At 46.2% G+C, this 18387-nt stretch overlaps 1 protein-coding gene across 1 annotated transcript in view; it reads right to left on the bottom strand.

The window, feature by feature from the left end:
- Positions 1-18387, bottom strand: part of OPHN1 (oligophrenin 1) — a 184109-nt gene that overhangs the window by 13708 nt on the left and 152014 nt on the right. Inside the window, exons 20-21 of the mRNA XM_056859175.1 lie at positions 14486-14797; positions 7728-7893 (exon numbers count right to left, since the gene is read on the bottom strand). Of these exons, the coding sequence (XP_056715153.1) occupies positions 7728-7893; positions 14486-14797 (478 nt within the window). The remainder of the gene's footprint in view (positions 1-7727; positions 7894-14485; positions 14798-18387) is intronic.

Genomic DNA, 18387 nt, shown 5'->3' on the forward strand with positions numbered 1-18387 from the left:
GAACTCCAACAAACAGTCAACAATAAGAACAATAGATAACATGAAGGCAATTGGAACAGGATAAGATGGCGGACACCAAATGTAATTTATAATACTTTCCCATGTTGAACACTGTGAATCCTAAATAAAATTCTGTGCAAGTCTTGGTTAAATATTGTTGTCATTATTAGTGTGCAACTTGGGCGGGCAAGATGACCTTCAACCCAGAACAGAAGGAGCCTTCACGGTGAGTAGACAAGGCTCCGTTCTCGTTCTGGGTGAAGGTCATCTTGAACTCGCGGGATACCCAAGAGCTAATTATTTGGGAGGGACCAAGATCAATCCAAGACGAGTTGCAGAACCCTTCTGCCGAAGGCTGCATCCACCGAGGCCATGGAATCGATCTTGTAATGTCTTGCAAAGGTTGATGCGGAAGACCACGTGGCCGCCTTGCAGATCTCCTCTAGGGAGGCCTGCTTAGCTAAGGCAGCGGAAGTGGCCGCGCTGCGAACAGAATGAGCCGTGATGCCAGAAGGTGGTGGAATCTTACTGGCTCTGTAAGCCTCTGTAATGCATTGTCTCACTACCCCGCTGATGGCGGCACTAGACATCTTCTGTCCCTTAGAAGGGTTAAACAAGGAGATGAATAGGGCATCGCACTGCCTAATGGATTGAGTGCGTCTAAGGTAGGTTTTGAGGAGACGTCTTAAATCTAAATTATGCCATTCTCTTTCTCTTGGATGGGATGGATTGGGACAAAAAGATGGTAAATGAATTTCCTGGGAACGGTGAAACACTGAATTCACCTTAGGAATTAAGGATGGATCTGTTCTAAGGACAACCTTATCTTTATGAAACACACACAGACCCTCTCGTGCCGACAGCGCCCTGAGCTCGGAGACTCACCGAGCTGAAGTAAGAGCCGTGAGAAATATGGTCTTCATCTTCAGCATTCTCAAGGAAATGTCCCTAATGGGCTCAAAGGGAGGTTTCATAAGGGCTTTGAGAACCAGATTAAGGCGCCAGGTTGGAAAGTGGTGTATCGCAGGGGGACTGGATTGAGCAACCCCTTTTAAGAAGGTGGTTATGTGAGGATGTCTAGATAGAGGCAGGGTCTGTGCGGGACAGAGAACAGTGGAAATAGCTGCCACTTGTTTGCGCAAGGTGGCGACCTTTAAACCTTGATCCACTCCGTCCTGAAGAAACTGGAGGACTTCAGGAACACCCGGTGTAATGGGATCTATCTGTTTACGCCTACACCAAAGCACAAAGGCCCTCCAGGAGGTATTGTATATCCTCCTTGTGGAAGGTCTTCTCGCCTCTAACATGGTATCAACCACCTGTGAGCTGTAACCCTCCTCTAGAAGGGACTTCCTTTCAATTTCCAGGCGGTTAAGCGAAGCCATGCTGGGTCTGGGTGGAATAACGGGCCCTGATGCAGTAGGTCTGGAATGTGAGGGAGTTCCCATGGATCCTGAATGGACAATTCCCTCAGGCTGGGAAACCAGGGTCTCCTCGGCCACAGAGGAGCAATGAGGATTACATTTGCTCCTTCCTTCCTGATCTTCCTGATGACCCTGGGGAGAATGGGGATGGGAGGGAAGGCAAACAGTAGTTCCCTTGGCCATGGGGACATCAGGGCATCCATGCCCTCCTCTTCCTGGTGTGCAAAGCGGGTGAAGAATCGAGGAAGTAGATGGTTGTGCCCTGAGGCAAATAGGTCTACCTTGGGTTGCCTGAATCTGTCCACAATCTGGTTGAATATCGACCTGTTTATGGACCACTCGCCTTCGTCTAGAGTCTGTCGACTCAACCAGTCGGCCTGAAGGTTGAAGACTCCTCGAATGTGCTCTGCTGAAAGAGACAGAAGATTTATTTCCGACCAGGAGAGAATGATTTCCGCTTCCTGATGGAGTTTGGAAGACCTTGACCCCCACCCTGTTTGTTCAGGTAAGCTTTTGCAGACACGTTGTCCGTGCGGACCAGTACGTGTTTGCGCCGTAATAGGGTTTTGAAGTGAATCAGAGCTAAGCGGATCGCTCTCAGTTCTAGCACATTTATGTGCATTCTCCTCTCTGATACTGACCACGCCCCCTGAGCCATCTGGCCTAGGCAGGTGGCCCCCCAGCCCTCCAGACTGGCATCTGAGTATACTTGGATCTGATCCTCTATCACGAAATTCATCCCCTTGGTGAGGTTGTGATTCTGGCACCACCAGAGGAGGGACCTTCGGAAGTCGAAGGGGAGAGGAATGGTTTTGTCTCTTTTCTGAGTGATCAAAGTCTGATAAGGCTGAAGTAACCTCTGCAGGGGCCTTGAATGAAACCTGGCCCATGGAACTGAGCAAAGGCAGGCTATCATCTTCCCCAGTAGCCCGGCTAGGAACATAATCCTGCCTTGCTTGGATTTGATCACCAGTTGTGTCATAGATTGGATTTTGGAGTTTTTTTCCCGGGGAAGGCAAATAAGATTTCTGCGGGTATCTATAGTGACTCCCAGATGTTCCAAACTCTGGGTTGGGGACAACTGGCTCTTTTCCAAATTGATGAGGAATCCATGATCTGAAAGAATCTGGACCACTCTGGACGTGTGGTGGAGAGATTCCTCCTTTGAATTTGCACAAATCAAAATGTCGTCCAGATATGGAAAAGGTTGAGTCCCCTCTTGTCGGATCAGAGCCACCAGCGTCACCAGAACTTTGCTGAAGACACGGGGAGCAGAGGACAGACCAAAGGGGAGGGCCCGGAATTGATAATGTTTTTGGCCGTAACAAAACCTGAGGAAGCGCCTGTGGGCTACATGTATAGGTACATGGAGGTAGGCTTCCTTCAGATCCAAGGAAGTTAAAAATTGATTCACCTGAAGAGCCTCCATGATGGAGCGGAGGGTCTCCATGCGAAACCTCCGATATTTGACCTTTTTGGTTAGATGTTTTAGGTCCAATATAGCCCTCCAGTCCCCATTTTTCTTTGGAACAGTAAAGAAAATTGAATAAACCCCCTTGCCAACCTCGGGGAGGGGAACTGGCTCTATTGCTTGGATCTGAAGTAAGTGTGAGATGGCCTCCAGTGTCCTGAGGTGTTTTTCTCTGAGGGTCGACTTTGGTGAGTTGACAAATTTGTCCTTTGGGGGAGACGTGAACTCTATGAGATAACCCATAGAAATCACTTGCTGGACCCAACTGTCTGTATAGGTCCCTTTCCACTGATGGTGAAACTGGAAAAGGCGCCCCCCCCCCCCCACTGGTTGTGACCTGGCGTCACTGTTTAGAATTTTTGGTAAATTTGTCACTTTTGTTGTTGGAGAAATGTTGGCCTTGTCCCTGGGAGGGACGAAAAAACCTATTTCCCCCTCTCCGAAAGGAGCCCCTACTGTTATTCCAGGAACCCCTACGTTGTTCGGATCTGAAGGGAGCCAATGTATGTCCAGATCTAAAATTAGGGAAGAAGGAAGATTGTCTCCCATCCTTCTTATAGGACCTTGGCAACACCTTCATTTTATCTTTGTTTTCTGTAAGAATCCTTTCTAGTCTTTCCCCAAAGAGTTTGCCGCCTTTATAGGGGTATGATAAGGTCAGAGTCTTATTCTTTAATTCATTTTGCCAGGGGCGAATCCACAGGGCCCTCCTGATTGCTATGTTGGAGGCAGTGGCTCTTGCTGCAAACGACATGGCATCAAGGGAGGCATCTGCCATGAAGGCAGAGGCCTTGAGCATTCTGTTAAGGCCCTCCATGACCTTGCGGTTTTCTCCATCGTACAATTGTGAAATTTTCCTAAGCCACACTATTGAGGCTCTGGCCATGATGGATGTCGCCGCCGAAGCCTGGATGGCTAATGTGGCTGACTCGTGTACCTTTTTGGAGAGAATTTCTGTCTTTCTATCCAACGGGTCTCTAATAGTCCCCATTCCATCCTCCGATGGAAGATCCGGGGAATGAACGGCTGCCACAGGGGCGTCGATTAGAGGAAGCTGAAAGAGAGACATAGCCTGAGGAACCATAGTATACAACCTCCTAGTGTTGGCGGAGAATTGCCTGTTAGCCAGTGGCTTATCCAGTTCTGATTGAACCTGGTTTTCAAAGAACTCAGGGAATGGGATTTCCCAAACCCTTGGTTTAGTGCTAGGAAAAAATTCCGTAGCTCCCTTTTTTCTAGGCTTAGACGTGGGATCCACAGCTGGAGTGGGATCCTCATTAAGGTCAAGAGCCAGCAAGGCTTTGCTCAATAAACCCTGAAAATCTTCCGCTGCGAACAAGCGGGGGGGTTGATCTTCTAAGGACTGGGGTGTCCTCGTCGGACTCAAATTCCCCTTCCTCTCTCCCTTCATTCTCAGAATTAACAGAAGACTCATCCTCAAGAATTTGAGGTACCTGGGAGGGAGGAGGGGCTTTAAGTGCTGCTTTTGTGCGCCATTGAGAAGTAGAGGGACCCTCCCTTTCCCGCTGAGAGGCTTGAGTTGGTTTAGGTGCGGGATTCGAATCCGCGCCCTGAATAAATGGTGTTAATAAGTCCTTAAGTGCCATCATCATTTGTGCCTGCCTGTCTAGCACACCATTAAATAAGTCAACCATTTCCCGTCTAGTAAGGGGCACCTCAGACTCGGGATTCAATACATTACCCCCTTGCACAGTCTCTTGAGCCGTAGAAGAGCCTTCCAAAATGGCGTCCCCTGTAGGAATTTGCGAACCAGGCCGCTCTCCGCGTTTCGCGCCATTTTGTGCCGGTTCGTTAGAACGCGTTTTTTTAGGCGCTGAAGGACCGTCCGCGCCCAGAGGGATAGCCTCAGACGCATGGGCGGCAGAGCGGTCTTTTTGCCTCCGCCCTGCCGAAGCGACGAGGGCAGGGTCGCGATCCTCCTCTGAGAGGAGATCGGAGTCCGAATCCCGGTTTGCGTCCGCCATCTTGCCCCGAGGGTGAAGTGGGGAGCGCGAGGGGAGGACAGAGACTGAGGGAAAAACAGTGAGGGAAGGGAGGGCTTGCGGCTGGGGCCGCAAACAGAAGATACGAAAGGGAAGGACGACTCACTCCAATACCAAGACAGAGGAAAAAACAAAACAGACGAAAAGGTCAGGAAAAAGAACAAAGTCTAGCAGACGTCGGAGTTCACAAACTACGCTGCCACCCTGATCAAGGCAGGACGGAAACTGGATCTCCCGCCCAGGGGACAGGAAGTGGATGAAAAAATCCTTTAAGTCCTGCCTCCCTGGGCACGTGATAGTAATACCCGCGAGTTCAAGATGACCTTCACCCAGAACGAGAAGACATGTTTTGCATGCAGAAGGGTCCCGGGTCAAACAATGGCATATCCAGCTGGAAGAATTGCTGGTGACAAACCTTTGAAAAGCCACATCTGCCAGAGGACCTGAAGAGCTAGCACTAATCAGAGGACAGCACAGATTCATGCCAGTGAGGTACAGTGCGTAGAGCTTGGGGCCTGGACACAGGAAGAGCAGTTTTCATTTCCTGGGAAGCTGCCAAACCTCAGACAGGTCCATCTCTTCTATCCTAGCCTCCCTCACGGTACTCACTGGAAGCCGAAACGCAACCGCCTGAGCTCCACTGGGGCGTGACAGGAAGAGCACAGCCATGGGCCAAGGCAGACAGAAGGACTGTGCTGAACTGGTTACCAGTCAGCCCCGCTGCTCAGTGGGTGTGAAATCTCCATGTCCCTCACAATGCAGGAAAATTTGCCCTGTTTTTTTTTTGGGGGGGGGGAGATCTCTGCAAAGGCCATGACATTAAGAAAATCTGTATGAAAACTAGTCTGAGGAACCCTTGGGTGAATATGGGAAGGGGCCAAGCCTGCCTTCAGAAGGGCACATGTGGTATCCTGAGGCTCTCCCAGGCTTGGGGTGTGAGATGGCTTCCATCGAGGGCAGAGCTGCTACGGCCTGTGAGACTCCTCCTCTCTCCTGGGGACTAGTCTCTTGATGACCAGCAAATTTGTTGTATTTGACGGGATGTTGTGGGTATTTTTTTCTCACATTGTAAGCTGCTTGGAGTTCACATTGAGTGGAGAAAAGTGGGATAAAAGTATCAAAATAAATAAAAATGTAAAATATTTATTAATAACAAGGGTCTAGGCCTCATAACTGCAAAGATATGGCTTTAAAAGGGGGAGTAGATAAGATCATGGAGTAGAGGTCCATCAGTGGCTACTTGCCATGGTGACTGAAGGGAACCTCCACATTCAGAGGCAGTCACCCTCTGAATATCAGTGCCAGGAGGCAACATCTGAGGAAGGCCTCAGCTGCTCTGTGCCTTGTTTGTTGAAGTTCCAGGGCAACAGGTTGGCCTCTGTGTGAAAAGGACACTGGACAAGGTGGAGCACAGGTCTGATCCAGCAGGATTTTGCTTATGTTCTTAGATATGCTTGAGACAGTGTATGTTTGTGTGTGGGGGTGGGGGAGGGGGGTCAATAACATTTCCAGCAGCCAGTTGGCAGGGCGTAAGTGCTGCTAATAGCTCCTGGACTCTGATTATTATGCAAAATAACTACTACTATGTTCAGTTGTTTGATGGCTATTCTTCACATAGTTTTTCTTGAATTTGGATGACCTGAGTATGGATTTCAGGCTTCTTTTTTTGGGGGGGGGCACATTTCTCTGAATATAAATGAGCAGGGTGAGCCCCCCTCTAATTTTCCCAAACAACAGCTTTAGAGAGATTCTGCAGGACTGCACGCAAAGTCTTCTGCATCCCTTTTGTATCCGGATGGGCGCATGCAGAGCAACGAGGGACTCAGGGGTTGGCACAAAGTGTGGCTTCCCCGCTCACACTTGTTCTGCTTTGCAGTTTCAGGATTTGGGCTGCAGTATTTCCACCACTTTGATACCAGGAGAGGAAATGTCAGCGGGCAAGATGACCTCTGCCGCCACTGCTGCTTGACCTCTTTTGAGGAATGCCCAGTGAGACGATGAATCACAAGCCAGATATTTGACCTCTGTGGCCAAGTTACAGCAGCACTGGCTGCAGGGAGACATGTCTTGGCTGCTAAATCCACAAAGCCCATCTGGAGCACCGTGCGTGCAGGGCAGGGATTCTCTTGTTACTAACTTTCACTCATACAAGGGATTTCCCCCCCCTAAGGAGTGAATGACAGCCAGAAGCCCAGCATTTTCCAGGCTCCTAATTTTACTTGGGACAAGCCCAAACATTTCCAGCACTTTTTGGTATGTGGTGATGGGAGGGCTGGGTTGTCTTTTACAAGCTTTGCAGATGACAAGCAGGGGGAAGGAAACAGGGAGCAGATACTAGAAAGGCTTCCTAGAAAGTTCCAGCTCCTTTGCGCTCTTCTGTGTTCTGATGGAAGTCAGCTGATCTCTAGAGTTGCCAACTCCGATTTGGTAAATGCCTGGTGATTTGGGAGTGGAGTCTGGGCAGAGCAAGGTTTGGGGAGGGGAGGGACCTCCATGGGGTATAATGCCAGAGAGTCCACCTGCCAAAGCGAGCATTTCCTCCAAGGGAAACCAATCTCTGTCATTGGGAGATCAGTTGTAACTGAGGGAGATCTCCAGGCCCCACCTGCAGGTGGATGTCCTTTTGTATAAATGTCCTTTTGCATAAAAACTGGACGCACACAGACAACCAGCACAGCACAGGGGAAGGGGTTTTTTAAGGGAGGGAAGCATTCCTAAATGTGATCCTTCTTGATCTTCTATTACAGTCTGCTGCAGGCCACCCCACTGTCTCTGCCTCCTCCTTCCCCCACCTCCATGAACCAGGTCTGACTCTGGCTTGCTACTCACACAGAGGGAAGAGCATCTGCTGGCCCACCAGTCAATAGCTCTGGCTTCGGCTCCAGCTTCTGAGGTGTGGGGGCTTTGCAGGGAGGGTCTGGGGGTCTCACTGGAGGACGCGTTATGGTTGGTTTCTCTCCGGGAGATCGCACTCTAGCGAAGCCTTCAGAATCTCCTAAAGTTGAACAATAAGACACAGTTAAGTGACAGCTGCGATGACAGCAGAGAACCGAGAGGAAGCAGCAGATCCAGAGGAGGGCGTGAAGAAGAGCCTTCCTCATTCTCCGTGCACAGACAGAGCAAAGAGGCTGCCTCCAGAGGTTGCACACAACGGCTTTGATAAAAAAGACAACAACAGCCTTTTCGGAGCAAAGCAAGCAGGCCCTGACATCAAGGGAAACCACACGGGGCTCTTTCTTTTCCTAAAGGAGGGGTGACAAGCTGATGTGTTCTAGAGACCTGATGTATTCTCTGTACTGCAGTCTGGCGCGTCCTTTGCTGCCCAAACTGACCCCTCTCCTCCCACAGGTAGTCTGCCCCCAGAAATGTGTTTGCCATTATCAAACACATGCTCAAAGCTAACATACGTAGCCCGAAAGTAGGGGGGGGGGATCTTTCAGATGCAAACTCTCTTGTACCTGCAGGGTACCAGGGACCACCCCTGCCTTAGCACAGATAAAAATGTAAACATTAACATTCTGATTTTAAAAGTTTAAATTCTCATACTTAAAAATCTTCTGCAAGCAGAATCCATAAAGAAGCACTTATAATCTGAAACATTACATACATTCAATGATACATACAATCTGACAGATTTTGACTACTGATTCTTCTAATAATCTAGCTAGCAGATTTCAGGATTTAGTTGCTACTTCAGCTTTAGACTCAATTGATGCAAATTTGTTTTCATCTTACTTCAAACTTGACATACAAGAACAGGGCGATATATTAACATCTTTTCAATTTTTGCAACAGAAATTAGAAGAACTGCATCAATTCTCCCTTAAAAACATAATAAATCTGAAATGCAACTCCTGTGGAAATTTATTCTTTTCCAATTGCCCAAGCAAGTGTCCAAGAAGGGCAAGGTCTGATGAGCAAAACCCAACATGGCTTCTGTAAAGGTAGGTCCTGTCTCACTAACCTATTAGAGTTTTTTGAAAGCGCCAATAAGCCTGTGGACAGGAATAAGCCTGTGGACGTTGTCAAAAGCTTTTTGGAAATCCAAATACACAAAGTCCCCCACCAAAGACTGCTAAGCAAACTTCATAGTCATGGGACAAGAGGACAAGTCCTCTTATGGATTGAGAGCTGGCTGAAAAATAGGAAGCAGAGAGTAGAAATAAATGGTCAGTTCTCACAATGGAGGGATGTAAGCAGTGGGGTCCCTTGGGGATCTGTGTTGGGACCAGTGCTTTTCAATCTGTTCATCAATGACCTGGAGTTGGGGTTAAACAGTGAAGTAGCCAGGTTTGCAGATGACACCAAATTATTTAGGGTGGCTGAAACAAAATCGGACTGTGAAGAGCTCCAGAAAGATCTCTACATACTGGAAGAAGGGGCATTAAAATGGCAAATGAGATTCAATGTGAGCAAGTGTAAAGAGATGCATATTGGGGCAAAAAATCCCAACTTCACATATACACTGATGGGATCTGTTCTGGCAGCGACAGACCAAGAAAGGGATCTTGGGGTGGTAGCGGATAACTCAATGAAGACGTCAACCCAGTGTGCGGCTGCTGTAAAAAAGGCAAATTCCATGCTGGCCATAATTAGATGAGGAATAGAGAATAAAACTGCTGATATCATACTGCCCTTGTACAAATCTATGGTGAGACCACACTTGGAATACTGTGTACAGTTCTGATCACCACCCCTAAAGAAGGATATTACAGAGCTTGAGAAGGTGCAGAAAAGAGCAAACAAAATGATTAGGGGACTAGAGCAACTGTCCTAAGGGGAGCGGTTAAGATGCTTAGGGCTGTTTAGATTGGAAAGAAGGTGGCTAAGAGGAGACATGATAGAGGTCTATAAAATTATGCATGGTTTGGAGAGAGTGGACATGGGAGAAGTTTTTCTCCCTCTCCCATAATACTAGAACGCGAGGTCATCTGTTGAAGCTGGAGAGTGACAGATTCAAAACAGATAAAAGGAAGTATTTCTACACACAACGCATAGTTAAATTGTGGAACTCCCTGCCCCAGGATGTGGTGATGGCTGCCAACGTGGAAGGCTTTAAGAGGGGAGTGGACATATTCCATGGAGGAAAGGGCTATTTGGATACTAGGCATGCTGCAATATCTATTCTCTCTAGTATTAGAGGAGCATGCCTATTATACTAGGTGCTGTGGAACACAGGCAGGATGGTGCTACTGCAGTCCTCTTGTTTGTGGCTTCCTAGAGGTACCTGGTTGACCACTGTTGAACAGACTGCTGGACTTGATGGGCCTTGGTCTGATCCAGCAGGGCTTTTCTTATGTTCTTATATTCAGTTCAAAGTTTTTAGTGAACCTGATGTTAGCGATATGAAACATGGTGATAATGATCTGGTGCCCCTTGAACCTAAGGTTGTAGTAACAAAACCTAATGGCTGTATTGTACAGAATTTAGATATGATTGTGCCAGAAACTCAAGATAGTCTCTCACCCACTTCTGTAAAAATCCTTTCATTGAAAGTGGCAGGCTGGGTATCCAAGACTGGGTTGTCAACATGGTCAAATTTCTTAATCAAGTTTTGATAATATTATTACAAGACATCTGAGTTTTGGGTGACATGTATCTTTCATGGTATACATCCTTTACCGAAAAAGTATCAAGAAGGGGAAAAGGAGGTAGCCCCAAAGCTGGTTTTTCATGTCTGATCTCAAATGCTCTGCAATATGACAGTGTAGAGCTTCTTGAAACTTCTTCTTTAATGCTAGCTGTTTATCTTGAGTTTAATGTATGTTCCCTTCTTTTAGTGACAGTTTATATTCCCCCCATTCTAAATAAAATGCTTTTAAACCAGGTCTGGTCCCAGCTAAAGAATTTGATGGACTGATTAGCCTTTACCCTGGGGCAAAAATTCTGACAGCCGGCGATCTATGAGCAAGTCCTATGAGCAAAGGTGGAAGGAACTTGGTATGTTTAGCCTGAAGAGGAGAAGGCAGAGAGGTGATATATGCTAACCATCTTCAAGTACTTGAAGGGCTGTCATAGAGAGGATGGTACTGAGTTGTTTTCTGTTGCCCCAGAAGGTCGGACCAGAACCAACAGGTTGAAATTAAATCAAAAGAGTTTCCGCCTAGACATTAGGAAGAATTTTCTAACAGTTAGAGTGGTTCCTCAGTGGGAGGTGGTGAGCTCTCCTTCCCTGGAGGTTTTTAAGCAGAGGCTAGATGGCCACCTGTCAGCAATGCTGATTCTATGACCTTAGGCAGATCATGAGAGGGAGGGCATCTTGGCCATCTTCTGGGCATGGAGTAGGGGTCACTGGGTGTGTGGGTGTGGGGGGGGGAGGTAGTTGTGAATTTCCTGCATTATGTAGGGGGTTGGATTAGATTACCCTGGTGATCCCTTCCAACTCTATGATTCTATAATTCTAAAAAGGCTACCCCTTTGGAATTACTGAAATATCCAGATTTGTTTCCCACCACTGACTGATGGGAGACATGATAGAGGTCCATAAAATTATGCATGGTATGGAAAGAGTGGACAGCAGGAAACTACTAGTAAAAATGAATACTAGTCAGGATGCATGCCTATTCTCTCCAGGATTAGAGGAGCAGGTCTATTATATTAGGTGCTGTGGAACACAGGCAGGACAATGCTGTTGCGGTCATCTTGCTTGTGGGCTTCCTAGAGGCACCTGGTTGGCCACTGTGCGAACAGGCTACTGGACTAGATGGACCTTGGTCTGATCCAGCATGACCTTTCTTATGTTCATATGTTCTTATGATCTCAATGCCCGTACTGGGAAGAAGGATGAATTATGGCTGGCTTCAGCGGGACTCACTGAAAGTGAAAGGAAGGATTTGGGATAGATGGCAACCAATAGCAGTGCTGTTTGTCTGACCAGCATTTCTCAAACAGTATTCCGCACCCATAGGCAGAGGGAAACGCGAGGCCTTTGTCAGGACAGAAGGAGAGCTCTTCTCACAGCATTCGCCTAACATGGAAATGCAGCCCATTCTGCTTCCTCAGACTGAGGCAGGGCAAGGGGATAGAATTGGCAGCCCTCTCTTTCAAAGGGTGGGAGCACACATATCTGCCACTGTCCACAGTCACCCAGAGCACGAGCCAGAGAACATGACGATGCCTCATTGGGAACTAAAAGCTCAACCCTGGCAACTCTGACTGCTTGAGTGGCACCAAAGACATATAGCCATACCCAGTCTAACCACAATGGCGCCAAATGGATCAGTCATAAGCCTAATGGAAGCCCTAGGTCTGCAGACAAAGATGGGAGACCCAATTTGAACAGCAGACAGTTCTCCCACTCTCAGCCACCTAAAGGTCTCTTGATGCCTTATATGCCCCCACCCATTCCAACCAGCTATCCCCTGATCCTGCAACCCTATCCAAACCACCCTTCTTCCTTCAAATGCAACCTCCAAACCCTCTTCTTCCAGGAAGCCTCTGGCTTAACCCCATGCAAAAGAAGCTACCCCCATGTCAGTGTGCCCCCCCATTACCTTTTTTTTTGGTACCAATCCTGCCCCTCTGCAGATTCCCCTCACTGTCAAAATTTAGACCCAGCTCTGCCAGGCAAGGACCCGTCCTTTCAGCTGATAGTGCTTCGCTGAATTCCATTTACTGGGATGATTAACAAAAACCACAACTACTAAAAGCTGACTCAGCTGACACATTTTGAACCTGCAAGGATCCACCACACAGGCAACCAGGACTGCATACATGCATATTGGGGCGGGCACTCATTCACTGTGGCATCCAGTGGTGACTTCCATGGGTAAAAGAGCTATTGCAGATGTGAAAGCCCTTTCACGGCACCCAGTGAAAAGCAAGAGCCAAAACCGATGTTACACGGGAGACCACGTAACAAGAACTTCCAACGCGTCCTTCAGTGGCAAAGAAGCTTTTCCAAAATTCTGTTGTCCACACGGGACGTCCCAATGTAGGTGCTATAACTGAGAAGGGTCCCTCCACCCCGACAGGCTCAGATGGCTGACAACTATCACCACCAGACCCGGCCACATTCAGCAAGGTAGCCAGACCAAAGCCATGCTATATTCATGTCCCTACATCATTCTTGAGCCTATCCCTTTCCTTTATCCCTTAGAAGCTCTTTGATCCATTGAACTTGAGCAGCATCATTTTGAATCTAATGTTTGAGGAATATGAGGAGTGAGATAAATTTTGCCACTGCTAATGTAGCCTTGGGATCCCAATCACTTAATAAAACAGGCAATATATGAGACACAGAGGCATTGGATATACGTATTAAAAGGAGAGAGATATCATGCTCATAGAAATGGCATTCCAAGAGCACGAGCTAATAAGTCAATGGAGCCAGAAGAGCATGGACAAGTCCTTTCCAAGTATGATAAATTCAGAATTCTGCCTTGCGTAACCATTGAGGGGTTAGTGTTTAATCTAGCTAGAAAGAAGGCTCTAGAGAGGCGAGGAATTGTCAAAAAGTAGGTATATGCAGGCAAACCACGTGGTGGTGGCATTCCGAAAAACTGAGATGAGCGAACGCAATGAGCATGAAAAGATGTGCTATCATAATCAATCTCTTTGATATGCTTTTTTATTATAACGAAAGCTTCTGTTTTTCCAAGATTTGATAACATACCCCCACGAGATGCCCGTCAGTGTCAGTTTCTCATCAAAGATTTTTTGCCATGAGGATCTTGAACCTATTAGAAAATGCTCATGCGAACACACACATATATTGTGCGGGAACACTCTTCCTGCCCTCTCTCCATCCCCTCTAGGTCCAAAAGCTTAAAACTACACTGACTTTCCATAAATGATTAAAAAACTCATTGAATGAAGAGAGATAAATAAATGCAAAATGTCTCCCATGGTGGGGGGAAGAGTATTTTGAATTTTTAACACTTAAAACTCCACAATCAGAGGTGGTGTTATAAAAACCAGGGCAGCAAAGCCAACTCTGAACCATTTGCACCCCCGAGAAAAGAGACAGCAGCTTGGCGGCCTGGAAACTCCTGCCCTTCTTCTCCAAAGCCTGTAAAGTTCTGCTTTGGCTTGAAGTTGTCTCTATTTTTTTAAAAGAATATTGTGGCTCACTGAAATGACCTCTGATCAACCATTCTGGCATCAGCTGGCGCTTGGTAACCTGGAGAAGCCTGCAGTGTGGAACTGAGACCCCAAGTTTTAAAATCAACTCAAGCTAAAAATGATTTGTTGGGCTGGGGTCAGCTTTATTCAGCGAGGGAAAACTCATTGTGCTGCTGCTGAGAGCTGTGTTCTTGCTTGTTTATTGTTGTGGAGTGAAAAACCCCACTAAACCATGAATGGTAGTGTCTGCATATTAAATTGTTACGTTCTCAAAGACAAATGGAAGTTCCTGCAACATGTAAAGTTGGTTAAAACAGCAGATTATTAATCAATTGATTTCTTTATTAGGTAAACAGGTGCAGAAGGAACACAATTCAAAGTACTGTGCCAAATGAGGAATGCTGAAGAATTAGCCTCTATGTAGTTAAAAGAGAGGAGGGGAAGGTGAGGGAGTAGAGCTGATCGAGTGCAGGGGTCACAAGCAGATACAATTTTTGAAAAAAGAGACAGACAGACAGACTTACCCTCTTTGCCACAAACCCCAGGTCTTGGTGCAGGCCTCTTTGTGTGGACAGCGGACACCTTCAGAGAGGCAGGGCCGGGCATGACGCCATTGGCAGCTTTGCTGGCAAACTTGGCTCCCCCGTCCTGCAGCCTGGACACCAGCCTTCCTACATCCACCTCTGCACACTGGTCAGGCCTGCTTTCTGGACTGAGCTTCCCAGGATCGAGCTCTACTATCCTCTGGGCAGGCAGCCTGCTCCGCTGTAGCGGCCTGGGAGCTTCCGGGCAACTGGGCATAATCAAGCCATTGGGAGTTATGCCGTGGCTGCCACCTGCTAAAAGAAAACCTGAATCACACTCACAGTCAGGATCTTGTGAGATCACAGACCAATTCCGAGCAGTGGTCAGTGGTATGCAAAAACAGCTGACAAAAATGGAAGCCACACATTCCTACATCATGGTGGCTCAAGCTTTTGTGGAGGAGCTTCTGTCTAGGCTGAGAATTTACCCACAAAGTAATGAGTCCCAGTTCAGCTCAACTCGGTGGCATGTCACTAGCCTGGAATTCAGACTCAACTGAAAATCCTGTTATTTATGAAATGGGCGAGACAACATCCTGACTTTCTCTACCACTGAAGGGAGACTCAAACCGGCTTACAATCACCTTGCCTTCCCCTCTCAACAGACACCCTGTGGGGTAAGTGAAGCTGAGAGAATGTGACTTGCTCAAGGTCACCCAGCTGGCTTCGTGTGGAGGAGTGGGGAAACCAATCCAGTTCACCAGATTAGCCTCCGCCACTCATGTGGAGGAGTGGGGAATCAAACCCGGTTCTCCAGATCAGACTCCACCGCTCCAAACCACCGCTCTTAACCACTACACCACGCTGACAAGAGGTCCAGAACCTGCACAGGTTATTTTTGCCATTCGAAATACTATGCCAACAGCCCAGATTGCATGGCACAGGGTTCAAGAGCTACTGCCCAGCAGTTCTCTCCCAGGTTAACATTCAGCTGAAAGACATGTGACTCTATGCCATCCTGCTCAGTTCTGCTGCCCCCACCACACGAAGAGCGATGGCAGGCAAAGTCTGAGCAAGATGCAGCTGCCTCAAATACCTTATCCACCAGATGTACCCAGGGAGACACAGGTAGGTGGCTGCCCACATAATTTCAACACAGCTTTTAGTTTTCTTAATCTAGCCTCCATGGGGGAAACAACCTCTTGCCTCATCAAGAAGGTTCCTTTCACCATAGGAAAGTGGCACCATTGGCAGAATGGATCTTTATGCAATTCTGAAACAACCTCTCCAGGGACGTGTGTGCCTGGGCCCCTCCTCTCAGTTTCTATCATCAAGAGGCAGTTGAAGACAGTTTTGTCTTGGACTACATTTGAGTAATTTAATTTTTATTTTAAATTGTGGTCTTTTATGTGTTTTTATCATTGTTGTTTTATTTAAATTGTAAGCCACCTTGAGTTCCGCAAGGTAGAAAAGTGGCTAATAAATATTTTAAATAAATAATAATTAAATATTCTGTTGGTGCAATCCAGGAAAGACTGCCACACAGATATCTTTATCTGCATAGGTAATTTTTACAAGCCTTGGTTAATCTGCATTCAGACAGCAGAGTTTCCCTTTGTTTCAAACAATTAGTCAATGCAAACAAGTCTAAAATCTTCATCTATGTTGCATACTGCCAAATCAAAATTATACAATGCATCATAACAAAGCTTAGTTTAAACTGTTTCATTAAGAATGTTTATATATGTAACAGTTCAAGGGGAATACATATATGTTTCCCCTCGTGGCTGTAGTGTAGTAGATTATATCATCATTTCAAAGGAACTGAAAGACTCCATTACTAACTTTGCAATAGGAAAGTGACCACCAACCAACTTTACTGTCTTTTAAATTTGTTTTGGTCCCAGAAAACTCTTCTTCATCCTGTTAGGGTATCCCGAACAATCACAACCTTAAAAGGATTAAGTGGACAGCTGAATGTCAGACTCAAATTAATCAATGGCTGTCCAGTAATAGCGCTTTTCAGCTAAATCTTAAACTATCTAGCGCAAAGAGCCTCTCCTATGTTATAACGGCATCATCACAAATTTGGAGGGCTTCTCACAACCTTTCAGAGTTAACTCCAAGGTTGATTCAGTGTGTCCTTGGTTTGATAAAGAATGCGCTAATGAAAAAAAGGGTCTTCGTTTATTGTTCCGCCAAATCCATTCTGGATCTTGTGATTGGCCTATCTCTAGATACTATGAACTGAGGAAAGAATGCCAAGTCCTCTTAACTCGTAAAAAGCATGCTTACTCTTTAGAGCAGTGGTTCCCAACCTTTTTTTGACCAGGGACCACTAGGACTTTTTTGTTCGGTGCAGGGACCCCAAGGTTCAAAATAAAAATTCAGAGAATTTGAAAATAAACTTTAATCATAACTGTTAAACATTAAACTTAGAATAATATTTGAATATATATATTTTATAATAGAGAACTTTTAATTGAAAATATTAATTTATTATGGGTTTATAACTTTGTTTCGCTGACCTTTAGTTCTCGCGGACCCCTGGGGGTCCACGGACCCCTGGTTGGGAACCAGTGCTTTAGAGCAATGGTCCCAACTTCACAATGCATTTAAAAGTAAAAACAATAAAGAGTTTTGGACCATGATATCTAGGTCAAGACACACATACAGTGGGAATTCTAATTTCTTAATATCAGCCCAGAAATGGGTCTCCCACTATACTACTCTTTTTAATGACCCACTTTCTGTTGGGTTCGATGGAGAACTACCGAATTGCCTAGATATACCTGAATGGCCACCTGTCTCCCCTGAAGAGATATGCGATCTTATAACTAGCCTTAAACCAAACAAAGCTCCTGGCTCCGACAGTATATCCGCGTAACTGATCAAGAATAATATGGACTGGTGGGCGGACCCCCTTGCTCGACTATTCATACTTATTGACAAATATGGGATTCTCCCAGATGCTTGGCTAAACTCTATTATAATTCCAATTTTTAAAAGAGGTAGCCCGACAGCGCCTGAGAACTCCTGACCAATAAGTTTACTTTCTATACTAGGGAAACTGTACTCTAAACATCTACAGTTAAAGCTATCTGAATGGATGAGCACTCAAAGGCTCCCGGGGAAAGAACAAATTGGTTTTGGGGTGAACCATTCGACCTTAGACCACTGCATCACATTGTCTTTCCTGGCTGAAAAATACCTTCACTTCCCTAAAGGGAAGTTATAAGCTGCCTTTATAGACCTTCGGGACGCTTTTGATTCTATTAACAGGCCAGCCCTTTGGGAGAAATTGGAAAAATTGCTGGTAGATCAACGCCTTTTATAGCTATTGCGTAAACTCCACTTCTCTAACACCTGTCAGGTTAAAGTGGATAACAATAGGTCCCTGACTAAAAAGATCCCAGTAACCAAAGGAGTGAAGCAAGGCTGCATTTTAGCCCCTGCCCTGTTCAATCTATTTCTCTCAGACCTCCCCTCTCATATGTTTAATCAGGGAAACCATCCCCCCAAATTGAACTCCTACCATGTTCCCATTTTGCTGTCTGCAGATGACGCAGTGGTGCTTTCTTATACTAGAGTAGGCATGAAGCAAGCTTTGTTAGCTTTTGCTTCTTACTGCGATAAAAACTTTTAAAACATTAATTATACCAAAACTAAAATTTTAGTTTTCTCCAGATCATGGAAATGGGAGATCTGGAGAATTGGGGATAGGGAAATTGAACAAGTCAAAACATTTAGATATTTGGGGTTGCTTTTCTCCCACAATTTGAACTGGTCTTTACATAGGGAGCGAGCCCTTGTCTCAACTAAGAGTAAGCTTTCAGCTATTACCCAATTTTTCTACAGAAAAGGAAACTAATTTGTCCCTGCAGCTATAAGAATCTTTCAGA

This window comes from Euleptes europaea, chromosome 13, assembly GCF_029931775.1.
Source record: "Euleptes europaea isolate rEulEur1 chromosome 13, rEulEur1.hap1, whole genome shotgun sequence".
In the NCBI taxonomy this organism is placed as follows: Eukaryota; Metazoa; Chordata; class Lepidosauria; order Squamata; family Sphaerodactylidae; genus Euleptes; species Euleptes europaea.